Source organism: Hetaerina americana, unplaced genomic scaffold (genome assembly GCF_022747635.1).
Source record: "Hetaerina americana unplaced genomic scaffold, ioHetAmer1.1.p SCAF_3, whole genome shotgun sequence".
Lineage (NCBI taxonomy): Eukaryota > Metazoa > Arthropoda > Insecta > Odonata > Calopterygidae > Hetaerina > Hetaerina americana.
In genome coordinates this window covers 34,461,680-34,475,997 of record NW_027286874.1, presented here as the reverse complement: position 1 = coordinate 34,475,997, position 14,318 = coordinate 34,461,680, and the positions used below count along the sequence as shown (strand labels likewise).

At 36.4% G+C, this 14,318-nt stretch overlaps 2 protein-coding genes across 2 annotated transcripts in view; one reads left to right on the top strand and one right to left on the bottom strand.

Annotated features, from left to right (window-relative positions):
* Nucleotides 1-282: 282 nt before the first annotated feature.
* On the bottom strand, nt 283-9,380 carry LOC139690713 (centromere protein L-like). The gene is made up of 6 exons (XM_071588228.1): nt 8,896-9,380; nt 8,044-8,348; nt 7,746-7,910; nt 6,648-6,826; nt 4,820-4,985; nt 283-445 (listed from the first exon to the last, which is right to left on the bottom strand). The coding sequence occupies exons 1-6, from the start codon at nt 9,152-9,154 to the stop codon at nt 335-337; spliced, it is 1,185 nt and encodes a 394-aa protein (XP_071444329.1). The 5' UTR covers nt 9,155-9,380; the 3' UTR covers nt 283-334.
* A 144-nt stretch (nt 9,381-9,524) lies between these two features.
* Fcp1 (RNA polymerase II subunit A C-terminal domain phosphatase Fcp1) overlaps nt 9,525-14,318 on the top strand; it is a 35,898-nt gene continuing 31,104 nt past the window's right edge. The window contains exon 1 of the mRNA XM_071588402.1: nt 9,525-9,762. Coding sequence (XP_071444503.1) covers nt 9,542-9,762 — 221 coding nt within the window. The 5' untranslated portion in view covers nt 9,525-9,541. The remainder of the gene's footprint in view (nt 9,763-14,318) is intronic.

The following is a 14,318-nucleotide window of genomic DNA, read 5'->3' as shown; positions in this document are numbered from 1 at the left end:
ATTTTAACTATAAGTTCGAAAACCAGTTTACTTTTTTAGGTATCACAGATTATTTACATCATATTAAAATTGGGAGTAAAACATGTTTAAAACTTATGACCAGTTCCCTAAGCAATAAAATATTATTAACCATTACTAACACTTCTTTATATACTCATGAGTTTCTAAGAAAGGAAGTGTAAGATGAGTTCAATACGATTATCTAGATTAAAGCACTGCCACAATGGAAATGAAAATTGTGTAACACTGATAGAAACATTATTTAGTAAAATCACTCACAGAGTATGTCAACTATTAAAAATTAAGGGGTATTTTAAAATTGACATTGGCTATTTTACAAAGTCATTGAAAATCCAAGGGAAGGCACTAGTGAATTGCCAATGGCACATTTGTCTGCCAAGAAACGTAGAATTCGCCCAGCAGCTATCAAAGATGTTATTTTGACCTGAAACAAATAGATTTCATATTTTTAGATATAAAAGACCATAAAATCCTAATAAGGTATCATTTTTAATTTAAAAGATAAAAATTTTTAAATTATAAATTATTGAAAATCAGAACAAATATCAACGAACTTTTATGATTTAAATTTTTAGTAGTGTTAAATGCAAAGCCAACTGACAAAGAATTTGGTGCTCGCAAGGTTTTTAATGCTGTGTATTTTAAGTTGACCTAACTCATTTTAATCACTTCTGAATACTCCTCATCAGTCAAGGCAAGGTAGGATGTTCCTTTTCAGAAAATAGAGATGACAGCAAACATAATACGAGGGTCATCCGGAAAGTAGTACCCGTTCGTGCCGCATGAAGTGCTGACGACGCGAGTAGCCGCTGGACGAGGTCAGATAGCTTCAGTGGCTTGTCTGCCTTCTCTGAGCCAAGTTGTGTGACGCTAGCATTGCCTGTGTTGTTTCTGTGATTGTTTACAATGTTTAAAAAAATTGAGAACGCCGCCAGTTGTGAAGTGAGGGCAGTGATTAAATTCCTCAATGCAAGAAACGTTCGCCCATGTGATATTCATCGCCAATTAAAGGAGGTGTATGGAGACAATGTAATGGACGAGTCGTCTGTTCGGCGGTGGTGTCGCAACTTCAACATGGGGAGGGGGAACACACACGACGATGAGCGTTCGGAGAGACCGTCTGTCATTACAGACCAACTGGTGAGCTCAGTTGACGAATTCGTGAGGAACGATCGGCGCGTCACAATTGATGACATCTGTGAGCATTTTCCCAATGTTTCTCGAACAATTGTTCATGAAATTGTTAAACACCATCTGCATTATGCAAAAATTTGTGCAAGATGGGTCCCTCGCGTATCTCAATGAGCTGGCGGCGAAGGACTATGCAGCAGGAATACAGAAACTTGTCACACGTTATGACAAATGCCTTAATTTGCTTGGAGATTATGTTGAGAAGTAGTTTAAAGTATCCTCTTTCAAATAAAATTTTTTATGTTTGTTAATATTTACTTTTGTGTCTTTATTTCACGAACGGGTACTACTTTCCGGATGACCCTCGTAGTTTTCAGCTTGTGAATTAGAGTTTTCACTTATGCCATATATTTACACTTTGAAATAGATGGAACACATACATTGAAAAGTTCAAAAAATCAGGCATATAACTTGTTTTATTTTTTTAGGTAATCAACCAGTTAAGGTAGGTTTTTGATAGACACAATTTCCGAATGCATATCTTGCCTCTCCTGACAAAACAAAACCAAACATCTTACTCTACAACAAGCCCCTCTTCATTTGCCTGTACTTCCTTCCTGCCATTATTCTGTCCAGCATCCCTAACCTATTTCTGCTCCTTCCTCATTTTCATTCTCCCCACTATCACAGTCTGCAACATCCCACTGCCAACAAATATGACCTTCATCCATTTTTCCACTCACATTTCAAAAGCCTCTAACCTACGCCTATCATCCTGCTTCAATGGTTATGTTTCCGCGCCGTACATAACCATGCTACAGATTAAAGTTTTAACAAGCCTTTTCTCAACATCCTTACTCAGTGTCCCTCTCAACAATTCCCTCCTTTTGACAGTTTCTTTGCCTAATGCAATTCTCCTCCGCATCCCTACTACTTTTACCATTTTGGTCCCAAACACTTCCGAGTTATGTAAACTGTTTCACCTGCTCTAATTTTTGCCCTCCTCTTTTAACATTTAACTTCGTTCTGGAAAACCGCATAACCTTTGTTTTATATATATTGATCCTCATTCCATATCTATATTGCTCAATTTCCAATTCACTCAGCAAAGCTTGCAACCCTTTGGTTGACTGACAAACTAGAGCTTTGTCATCAGCAAACATATCTGATTTTACGAATTCCCCGCCTACTATCTAAAGTACTTCCCATGCCTCTTTAATCATTTCCTCCACATATATGTTGAACAGCACAGGCAATAATGGACAACACTGCCTTACTCCTCCTAAAACTGGCCAGACAGACTCTCCGTTCCCAATTTGCACCGGCGCAGTCTGCGACATGTACAGGTTGCGGTTTAGTCTCCTGTCCCTCTCATCTATTCCCATTTTCTGTAGCATATTCATTAGTTTTTGCCAATTCACTCTATGAAACACCTTTTTTAAATTTATGAAACAGGCAAATATGACCTGATTGTATTCTATGTTCCTCTCGATTAGTGATCTCATTGCTGCAAAGATATGACATGTGCCTCTCCCCTTACTGAGCCCAAACTGATAATCCCCCAAGTAATCATTTGCCTGGCTCTCTGTCCTTTTGTTGATGATCATGAGAACATCTTTAGCTGTATGGGATATCAAAATTATTGTTCTGCAGTTTTCGCATGATGTAGCCTTTACCTTTTTCAGAATAGGAACTTACACTGATATTACAAAGTCTTGTGGCCAGATTCCTTCCTCATAGATACTATGAATTAGTCCATATCGACTTTTCCTCCCACATTTCCCTAAACCTTTTAGTAGTTCTGCAGGAATGTTGTCTACCCCCACAGGCTTATTTGATCTCATCTCCCATAATCTCATCATCATGTACGCCTGGACCTAAGCTATTACTTATTATTTACCGGACTTATCTCAAACTGTTAACACTGATTTTCCCTTCTTACATCATGAAAGATTTAGCCTTCTTGTATAGCACACCAATTACACTCTTCCTCTGCGAAAGTATCCATATCCTTGGATTGAGTGATCCACCATGCTTCATTCGCTCAATTTGTTCTTGGTCTCAATTAATGATTTTACTCTTTTGTACTTCCTTCTACCTAACTCTTTATTTACATTCTTCCATTTCCTTTTCTCATCTATCTTTCTAATCATCTGAACCGTGATCCATGGTTTCCTTGCCCTTTTCCCATTAACGATTCCAACAGTTTCTTTCGCGGCTTTCGATAGCCCTTTCTTGATACATCCCCAGTTTTCTTCAATAGTATTTAGCTCTTTACCGTTGTTCATCATTTTCTCTACAGCCTGCTGATACTCCTTCTTTGTCAATCCATTTAATACTTCCATATTCCATTTCCTAAACCATCGCCCCTGCCTTATCTATTTGAAATGGACTCGACACTTCATAACAACTAAATTGTGGTCAGAGTCCGCATATGTTCCCGGGTAGCTGTGCGAATTGATCACATTGTTCCTAAACCTGCACCTGTCCAGAATAAAATCAAACTAATACTTTTCTGAATCAACTGGCATTTATCATGTATACCTACGCCTTTCATGGTGTCTAAACCAAGCGTTGGTGATGACTAACCCCCGTCCTGTACAGAACTCAATTACTTTCTCCCTGCGGTTATTCCTTGTACCTAAACCATAGTCTCCAATCTCATCACCATCTCTTCCTTCGCCTACCGTTGCATTCCAATCCCCTATCACTATCAAACATTTCCCTGAAGGAACACACACAATTATGCCCTCTAACTGATCATATATCCTATTGACTTCTTCCCTTATGGTTGCTCGGTGGTATGTATACCTGAACCATGACCAAGTTTGTCGGTTCTGCTTTCATCTCTATTAGTAATATTCTATTCATTGCTTGCTCTAAGTTGACTATGCTTCTTGTAAACTTTTTATTCAATATTATGGCAACCCCTTGCTGGCTACCCTCCCCTGTATATTACTCAATAATCACTCCAGTAATTCCCACTCTCCTTCCATATACCTCGCATAGATCTAAAATATCTATATTTCCTCTTTTCATCTCTCGCTTCATATTCTCTAAATTCCAAGAAACTGCGGGAGATGCTGCAACTGTAACTTTTAACAGAGTTATCTGCTATATGTGCATTACAATGCAACAATTTCCTAGTTTAAAAATCCCTGTCAAGGTGATGATTTTTACCCTCTGGAATTGTTGCATTATTATATTCTTGATTCTTTGATTTCAGCAGCACATGATATCAGCCTTACATAATAAACATTATAATTACTGAAAGTAGCAGGCATAGATCTTATGGACCACAAGAAATCTCAAACAAGAACCATAAGACGTCTATTGTAATATAGGACACAGGAGGGGGAGAAAGATGACTGTTGGGAGATATTTGATGCAGGAAAAATAAATTTAAGAGATACTGGGAGGCAATAGATTGCTCATGGACTATTTGAACACTTTCAATTTGTTTAACAATAAGATGCAAACCATATGGAAGAAAAAAATAACTATGAACCAAGCATTAATTATAAATCATTACAAATACAAAAAGCATCAATCTCTCTTAAAATTAGATGTCTCATGGTAAATTAAACATATAAGTGTTTTCATAGCAAATTCCATCGTTGCTACATTATTTTCATTAATAATTATGTACTTAACACATGCATCTCACCATGCCGTTCAGTGAAACTGAAGCAGATGGAATCACAGCTTTGACCAAACAGCATTCAGAAAGATTTATTTTATAGGCACACAGACAGTGTTCTTCCAGGCACCGCATAAAGCTTAGAACTTCTTCATAAGTTATTTCACTACCAGGTCCAATACTTTGATGTACACTGAAAATTAAAGGCTTTATTAAATTTTTAAGGTTTTCATCAAAATTTTAGTTTCAACGCCTAATATAATTTTTATAATGAAACAAACAAAGCATACTTAACACAACATAAAAAGTGCTGGTTACAGGAAGCAGCTTTTAGCATGAAGAAACAACATATATGAAGAAAAGTTAGCTCTACTTAAGGGTCTTACATATCTCAAAATTGAATGTAAATATCGCCTCATCGAGAGATTTTGAGAAGAATGTTGCATTCCAAATTTGTTATGGTACATTAATCCAATCAAAAAAGAGAATGGTTCATGAACGTTTAATGCAAGATATGATGTTCAAGGTATTCTGCACGAACTATTTAAAAAAATTAGGTTATTGGTCAGATAGCGCTGCCACAGAAGGCATGATATGGCATCAAAGACAGGCACTTATGTAAGCTACCAGAAGAAATAAAATAAATTGAAAAATCAAAATGAAAAAGAACGTGAAACATATTTCAGAGGGAATCTGTAAAATGTAGCTTTTCCCTAGAATCAATCAGGGAATAAGATAGGCAGGTGATTGCTGTAAACTAATTCTTTTAACTAAGTTTGATATTTCATTGTGAATAATAACTTTTTCTAACTTCAGATTCCAAATATTTCTCTCATATTTAATATGTGAATCACAGTCTGAACCATGTTTGAGAGGATTTGAATTTACATACAAAATAATTATTTATTTATTTGAAAACATTACTCACATACAGCAGTAGCGCCAATTTACAGTGAAAAAATATAAAAAACATGAAAGAAGACAATATACAATAATATCATAACAATAAACAATGAGAACTGAACATAGGTTGGGGAAAAATTTATTTGTAGAAAGGTGGGATAAAGCTTCAGAGGTGAAATTGTTGCATGATAAATTAAAAGGGTCGACAGTGTGAGGGAGTGAATTTAGAAGGGAGAAGAGGCAAAATAAAGGTGAGGCTTGGTGAGAGATATTCAACGAATAGGCAGACGGTGTAGGGAGTGGGTGCAGGTGGATCGAGTTGGTATCCTGAAGTGAACAGAGAGAGCAGTTTAAGGCAATCAATAGTCAAGTTTAGGGTGTTGTGGAGGAGTTTTAAATCAGCTTTAAGTCAGCGGTTTTGGGAACTAGAAATGGATAAAGAAGACAGAACAGCATTGGAGGACATATTGCGGAAATGCAGGACTCGGTGTTTGACTATTTTGGCAAAGAAGTGAGAGATGCAATCGAGGGATTTTAGATTAGTTGGGGATGAGGTCGACCAAATTGGGGAGCAATATGATACTATGGGAAGGAAAATTGTTGAGTAGCACGAATGGAGTGCTATTGGATCTTTAATTTCTGTGAAGCGGTAAAGAAGGCCTAATAGGGACATCACTTTATTTTTTACAGTCTGTAATTTAGTTTATGGTCAGTTAAAACGCCAAGGTCTTACATGGTTGTTACTACTATTATAAAATTTTTTTTTCAACCATTGTGAGCCATAACTTCAGAGCAAATTTAGTTTGTTTTAGAAGAAAAGGCTTTTGAGATTACATAACAGCAATAATTTTTATGCCACCTGACACTGTCTACCAACATGTTTTCATAATAATAAGGAACAATAAACTTTATAATGATAATTTTTTGAAACTTAAAGTTTGCATAAACATACCAGTGCCATAGCTGATAAACTGATTTTACTTCAAAGGAGATTGCCACATGTGGTTGGCAGTTGAGAAGAGAGTCACGAGGCAAATCATAGAAGAAGTGAACTTGTGCTGAGGCAGAAGACTCAGTAGATAATCCATCCAAATCACTACTTGCCAAGCTGATCAGCCAAGACATATCCTCCTTAAATAACCCCACATTATGTTATTCATAAAAAGAAAATATTAAAAAAATATAGTCATATCTAATCAGAAAAATGTTATGCTCATTTTAAGCTACTTTGGTTAGTATTGTTTCCCTGTATTCAAGGATCCTCAGTTTTACTAAAAAGAACCACAGTTAACAACCCGAAGGTTGGTTTGATAGGTGAGGGTAGAGCTCATGTATTACTAAGCCCAAGGGCAAATGAAATCCACACATCAGGGTATGGGGGCCAGACCTTTACCCTGTGTCATCTATGATATCCCAGAAATGTCTGGTACCTGAAAAGTTACACAGCTTGGGCAAATCTGAGGGTGCCCAGAGACATCCTAGGGTTTTGAACCCAGACCCTCTGATCAGTAGTCCAATGTTCCACCCACTGGACTACAACATCCTGTTTCTTTTTAATAACTGCTGCCACTAATATTGGCACTTTCACGGCTTCAGCAATACAATCTCTGTGGAATGCAAACTCATTGAATGAGCATATTTAATACAGGATTTACTTCAGTAAAACTACATCAGAATTGTATTGTAAACGAGAAACAGCTGTGTTCGCACCACCCATTTAATGACACTAATCATAAATTTTGCATGAAATATCAATGCATTGGTAAATGTATTGATTTGTTATGATTGAAATTGGAAAGTATTTAACACAATGCTATTATTTATCAAATTCATGGTTACATAAAGAGTTATGTTGGTAGTGCTTTCTGAGATTATCAAAGGCTTAAATAATTTTACTACACGGGAATTGCATTACATAAATTAAAAGTAATTTAAAAAAATAAACGTAAATTTATGTAAAATAAATTGAAAGTAAATAAAAACCTCTTTTTCCATTATTATAATTAGCAGCAGGATTACTTGAAATTTTAAACTAAAAAGCACCACCTACCTGAGTCAAATAAGTTTTACTGATGTTCATATCAAATAGTGCTTTCAAACAATTATTTACACCTTCAATAAAGTTCGCTCCATTTGTTGATCTACAGAGTAATAATGGCATATAAAAAACTTTGCTGTTTTCAGACATTTCCCCACTATCATCAATATTCACTTTCTGAAAAAAGGCAGAGCATTAAAAAAGAATTATTACTCTTCAATATTGTCTTACAAAAGCGTGATAAAAGATTTTAGAACATGGAAAAAATGTATCAATGTTAGTACTACTTTCTCAATTTTAACAAACATACCTTTTCATCCCAAGAAAAGAACTGTGCCACATAAACTTCCTTTTGCGATAACGCTTGTGAATTATTTCTAGATCTTGTAGTTATTTTCGTTCTACATGAAGAGAAGACTTCGACAGTTAATACAGATGGAAAACCATGCGAAAAGGTTAACTCAGCATGATATAATTCTTTGCTTTCAGGTTTATGGAGTTTAAGTGATAGGAGTTTGATCAGTTTGGAGGAACATTTCTTAAGTTGATCATTTGATGTGTCAAAACATGTGAATGCTGAAGCACTGTAAACATTCCACTTATGATGCAAAAGACCTAAAATGTAAAATAGTACAATAAAATGTAAACCAAAGTAGTATCTTATGCTATGAAATTTTTCGTCCATAAGTAATCAATGATATAAAAAAGCTTGAATTGCATTGACATGATTACAAGACAATTAATTAGCATGGAATAATGAAAATAATCAATTGCTGAATTAAATAAAAATATTTAGGTGGTGGAACGTTTTAAAATTTGTTTAGGATGGTAGGAAGATGCAATGGACATAGGGAAAATAAAAAGAATGCTAATCGTGAGAAGGTGGTGAATGAACGAAAGGAAAATAAACAAGGTTTTTAGTGATTTTCTGCAACACCGCAATGTTATGAAAAATTAATTCGGATTGAGGCGCAGATAAGCAGCATTTGCATCAACTCATACATACATAAGTTAATGACGAGGAAATTACAGACCATCATTGTTTACAGATGGATATTTAAAAATAAAATGCACCGAAATAATGAGGATGGTAACCTTACTTATTTCAGACATTTGAAATAATCAATGATATTTTTTGGCAAGAATGTGCATCGACGATTACCTTCAAAATTTTCATCATTTTGATTAACAGCAGATGATAGGCGAAGGCTGAAACCTCGGCGGGTTAAATTCACAGTAGCGTTCGTGGATGCCAAACCTCGCGTCGCAGAGCGAGAGAGACGACGACTGCTAATATTTGAGACACTAGGACCATAACGTACACCATACGCATTGGCACCATTACTGAAGGACGTCTGATCATCCTCCGAATCAACACTTCTTTTTATTTTCCCTTTCTTTCTTGGCATGCTTTCAGACATTTCGTACACAACAACTCACAACAAATAACCCGCCCGATTCACCGGAAGTCTTACGCATCTTCGAACGTTTGTCATTTTTCGTTTTCGAATCCTGATTCAGGAATATGATCGTTGAGGACGGAATTCTGCATTATACTGTGATAAAATAATGGCGTGAGATGGTAGATTGAGCGTCATACAGAGTTTCACAGGACCGCGATGCTTGTGAGAGGGTAAACAATCGAAAACTCAGCTTTCTCTTAGGGCTAAGGAATTTGAATTTCAGCCATTCCAACCACCTCAGCAAGATGGAACAAGAAAGCTTATTGGCCCAGTACACCGCTTGTCCCATTTTGCCCAATCAACGCATTGTATGCGAAGGTCTGCAAGTTTGAGCTTCCGGTCAATATGGGCGCAAATAATGTTGTTATAGTTCTTCCGATTCATACTCCCGCTAAAATAATTAAATGGAAAGTTAGTGAAGGAAATGTGGTATCCGTAGGGAGGGTTATTTTATTGTATGATAGCAATGCTGGAGAGGGTAAAACAGAACCTAAGAAATTGAAAGCTACCCAGGTAGGCACCGTCGTTAAGCTGTACGCTGCAGAAGGAGAGACTGTTAATCCTGGGTGAGCTAAGATTTTATTATCTTATTTTATAAGTCATTCAAACGGCACTGATTTCAATATAGAATAGTTATTTAGCACTGTCATTTGATGGGTAAACAAGCAATATAAAAGCGTTGCCGACGCTCTGTGATGTTCCCTTACTTGATTTGACTTTTTGTTTGATTACACCAATAGAAATTGGACATTTCTGACATTTCATCTATGACAGGTTTTCACTCTTTTTCGATTTTCATGTTAAGGTTACCTAAATTTCGTAAGTAGCATGTTGTTCTTCGCCGCTCTTTGTGGTTAACGACTCCTGATTGATAGCGAAGACAACACATATGACGGTCACTCCTTTGGTTTAAAAATATTAGGGTGAATAATGAAGCCACTAGTACACCGCAGTGAATGCGAAAACATGATATTGAAAATAATTCGTCGAAAGTTGATTTATCAAAAGACATCAGTGGTATTGGAATATCTAATTACCGAAGGCAGTGCAGATTATGCTATTTTCTTGTACTGCCACAACCTGTGCTTAATGAAATTTTACTTATTTAGCTATGATTAAGTAAATGAGTCCTCAAATCTCTGAACACATGCTAAACATTTATTTCCATAAAAAGTAATATCACTTTTAAAAACTACTGAACAGAATATCCTCTTCACCCATTCAGGGAGGACTCTAAGCTTACAAAATATTGACATTCCTGTCGTCTTTTTACATCCCAAAGTTGGTACACCAAAATAAAGATTTGTCACAACGGTGTAAGTTTTGTGGAATTAAAAACCTTCCTGCCTAAGCGCTATATTTCAAAGATTCATGTGGTAACTTGGATGAAAAATGTGAACTTAAGCTTTATTTTAAACCACATCTGTGCAGATCAGATGTAATATTTGAGGAAAATTTTCTATCTCGTTGTGTGGAACCACTTTTGTGAACATATTAGGAGAGAGGAGGTACCGTCACTGATTCTAGTTTGTTTTTAAGTTTAATAGCAGCACTTAAAGAAAAACCCAGAAAAACTAAAATTTGAAATTCCTGTATTATTATCTTGAAAATAGGCTTATAAGCTTCTGCATACTTAAAATCATGTTTGTATTTATTGCGTCATGCCACCTTTCATTAGCTTGTGGAATTGAGTTTCCGAACAAAATAATATGTATTATGATTTTTGTATGAACCATTTCTATTCCTGGATTAGATCCTTATCATATCAATAATCTACCATGATTCCTATTACCAACTCTACCTTTGTAGAATCACTACCACACAATAAATAGTCAATTGCGTTGTAGTCAAGTCAATTCAGTGTACTAATGTAGATTCTCAGGAAATTATGGCTACTGCAATGATGCTTTTTAGTACAGGGTGCAGCATCATAACTTCCTTTTTTAAAAGTGTTTTGTATTTGAAAAAGGAAGGAATGTTGCCACACCCTGTACTAATTTACCAATGAATTGTGAATGTGGTAGCCCAGTGGTTATAGCATTGAGGCCTTAGGTTCCATTCCTGCCTATGTGAATCCTCAGCTTTGCCCAAGCTGTGTTGATTTTTTTGGGTGCCAGATCTTCATTAGAAACCATAAGTGGCACAGGGAAAGGAACTGGCCTCTTTACCCTGATGTGAGTTTCACATACCGTTGGCAATTAGTATTAGGTGAGTTCTATTGTCACCTATCCAACCAAACTTTGGGCTGATAGCCTTGGTTTTGTTACTAGTCAAGGCAGGTTTTTCATGGATGTAATGACGACAAAGCCCTGCAACACTGCTAAGTCTCATTTAGTACAATGCCAAATACCCTGATATCCCACATAACAATAAATGGTTTAAATAGTCCCCATACTTTATGCCTTCCATCATGTTATCCATTATGTCTAATATTTGGCTCCTTGTACCTCAACCAAAATACTTCCCTCTCATCACTGATTTCAACATCTTATTGCTTATGTGTCTTCAGTATCCTCTTTTGCGGCCTATGAATTTCCTCCAGTAAATTTCTCTCCTTCCATACTATACCTAGCACTTCTTCATGTGTTTTCATTTCCATCCTTTTTATCCAGTCTACCCCACACCCATATTTCAAAAATCCTCTATCTCTGCTGTACCTCTTACCTCAGTGATCAAGTTTTGGAGTCATAAGATACCCCACTCCAAATCAAAGTGCTCGGCAACCTTCTATTATGTCTTCATTTGTGGTTGTAGTCCTCAACTGAGTTCCTTTTTGTAAATACTTCCTTTTCTAATGTAATTCTTTTCTTAATATCATTATTAATTTGTCTCTTTTAATATGGTAAACTTCTAAAATGAGTAAATTATTCTACCTCTTCCAAGTTTTACCCGTAAACTATGATGCGTAACTTTGCCCTCCTATTGCTTACAAATGTGATTACCTTCATTTTCTTGTGTTAGATTCTCATCCCATACCTCTCACCCTGATTATGTGATGTGCTCACCAATGACTGTAATCCTACTGATATCTAAAACTTAATTGGCTGCAAATATAATTTAATTTCTGTGCCTATTTTCAACCCTTCCCATTGCTCTCATGCAATTATCTTAATTGAAAAGCATGGGTGATAATCAGGGCTACTCCTGGATTACATTGTCCACTTTTTTAAATGCATGTTGGTAGTTGTCACTTTTCCCAGAAAAACATCCCTATTTTCACTTGTTGTGCAATGCTGTGGGAAAACATATCTATTTGTTTACGAGGGTCATCCGGAAAGTAGTACCCGTTCGTGCCGCATGAAGTGCTGACGACGCGAGTAGCCGCTGGACGAGGTCAGATAGCTTCAGTGGCTTGTCTGCCTTCTCTGAGCCAAGTTGCGTGACGCTAGCATTGCCTGTGTTGTTTCTGTGATTGTTTACAATGTTTAAAAAAATTGAGAACGCCGCCAGTTGTGAAGTGAGGGCAGTGATTAAATTCCTCAATGCAAGAAACGTTCGCCCATGTGATATTCATCGCCAATTAAAGGAGGTGTATGGAGACAATGTAATGGACGAGTCGTCTGTCTTCAACATGAGGAGGGGGAACACACACGACGATGAGCGTTCGGAGAGACCGTCTGTCATTACAGACCAACTGGTGAGCTCAGTTGACGAATTCGTGAGGAACGATCGGCGCGTCACAATTGATGACATCTGTGAGCATTTTCCCAATGTTTCTCGAACAATTGTTCATGAAATTGTTAAACACCATCTGCATTATGCAAAAATTTGTGCAAGATGGGTCCCTCGCGTATCTCAATGAGCTGGCGGCGAAGGACTATGCAGCAGGAATACAGAAACTTGTCACACGTTATGACAAATGCCTTAATTTGCTTGGAGATTATGTTGAGAAGTAGTTTAAAGTATCCTCTTTCAAATAAAATTTTTTATGTTTGTTAATATTTACTTTTGTCTTTTTATTTCACGAACGGGTACTACTTTCCGGATGACCCTCGTACTTTTGTCTCCCCACATTTTTCGAAGTTCATCTTGTGTATTTGTAATGCCTTGCTACTCCTTCAGTTCTCATATGGTTCCACTGCCTTGTACTCCTATCCTTCTTCCACTGTGCACAGGTTACAGCACTGTTCATTGTCAGTACTAATTATCTGTAGTACCTTCCCTTCTTTATCCATGCCCCTCCACTTTTTCCCATCTGTTTTATGTCTGTGGTGGTAAATCAACTATTATCACTTTCGAATGTTTATTTGTCATGAAAATAAAACTTGCTGTTGTTAAACTCACTTAGTGTTTAAACTTAATTGTTTAAATCATTGATTGGAACTAAAAAAATTGCAATTTTTATGTAATGGATAAATTCCACGATGTCAAAGATTTACCGTGCTAGAAATTACTGATGCTTATTTTTGTGTTAATTTGGCGCCAAAGAAAGGTCAATAGCTAGTAAAATTGTTGTGTTTGAGTGTTTTTGTCTCATTTAATAGATGTATGTTTCATTGTGTGAATGTGTATGTGTTTAATGTACGTATCTGAATTCCACAACAAAGGTAGTCAGATGATGCAGGTGTGTGTATATGATGATGCTCATCATTGACCATCATGAGGAGAGAATAAACTGAGCGTGTTAACTTAAAGGTTGAATCATCCTTGAATGTGCTTATTGGGTAAATATCATCATTTGTTGAAAATGATGGAACACATGACTGGAATGTTTAAAGATTCTCATAATATAATAAATTGTTTCACAAAATTGAAGCGCAAACCAGAAGAACAAGGTCCATAGTAAAGAAAATGCATGATTGTGATAATTTCTCTTTGCCAAAACATTAATGGAGGAAGGGGGTCACAGATAGACGAAACAAAAATGGGTGTGATTGACATTAATAGATAAAAATCACAGTTGTCTGCCAATTGTACTCAAATATAAATAATAAAGAGTAACCCTTTTCAGCCACATTCTCTCTTACACTCTAGGTTTACTGGGAGGAACTCCTAAAGCAGCAATAATGCTTAAATAAAATAGGGGAGAGAAAAAAATAATATTAGAGTCACAACCTCCCACTCAGGTTTTCGTGGGATAGTGACCCAAGAGTTCCAATCATATGTGTACTCAGGGTTTGTG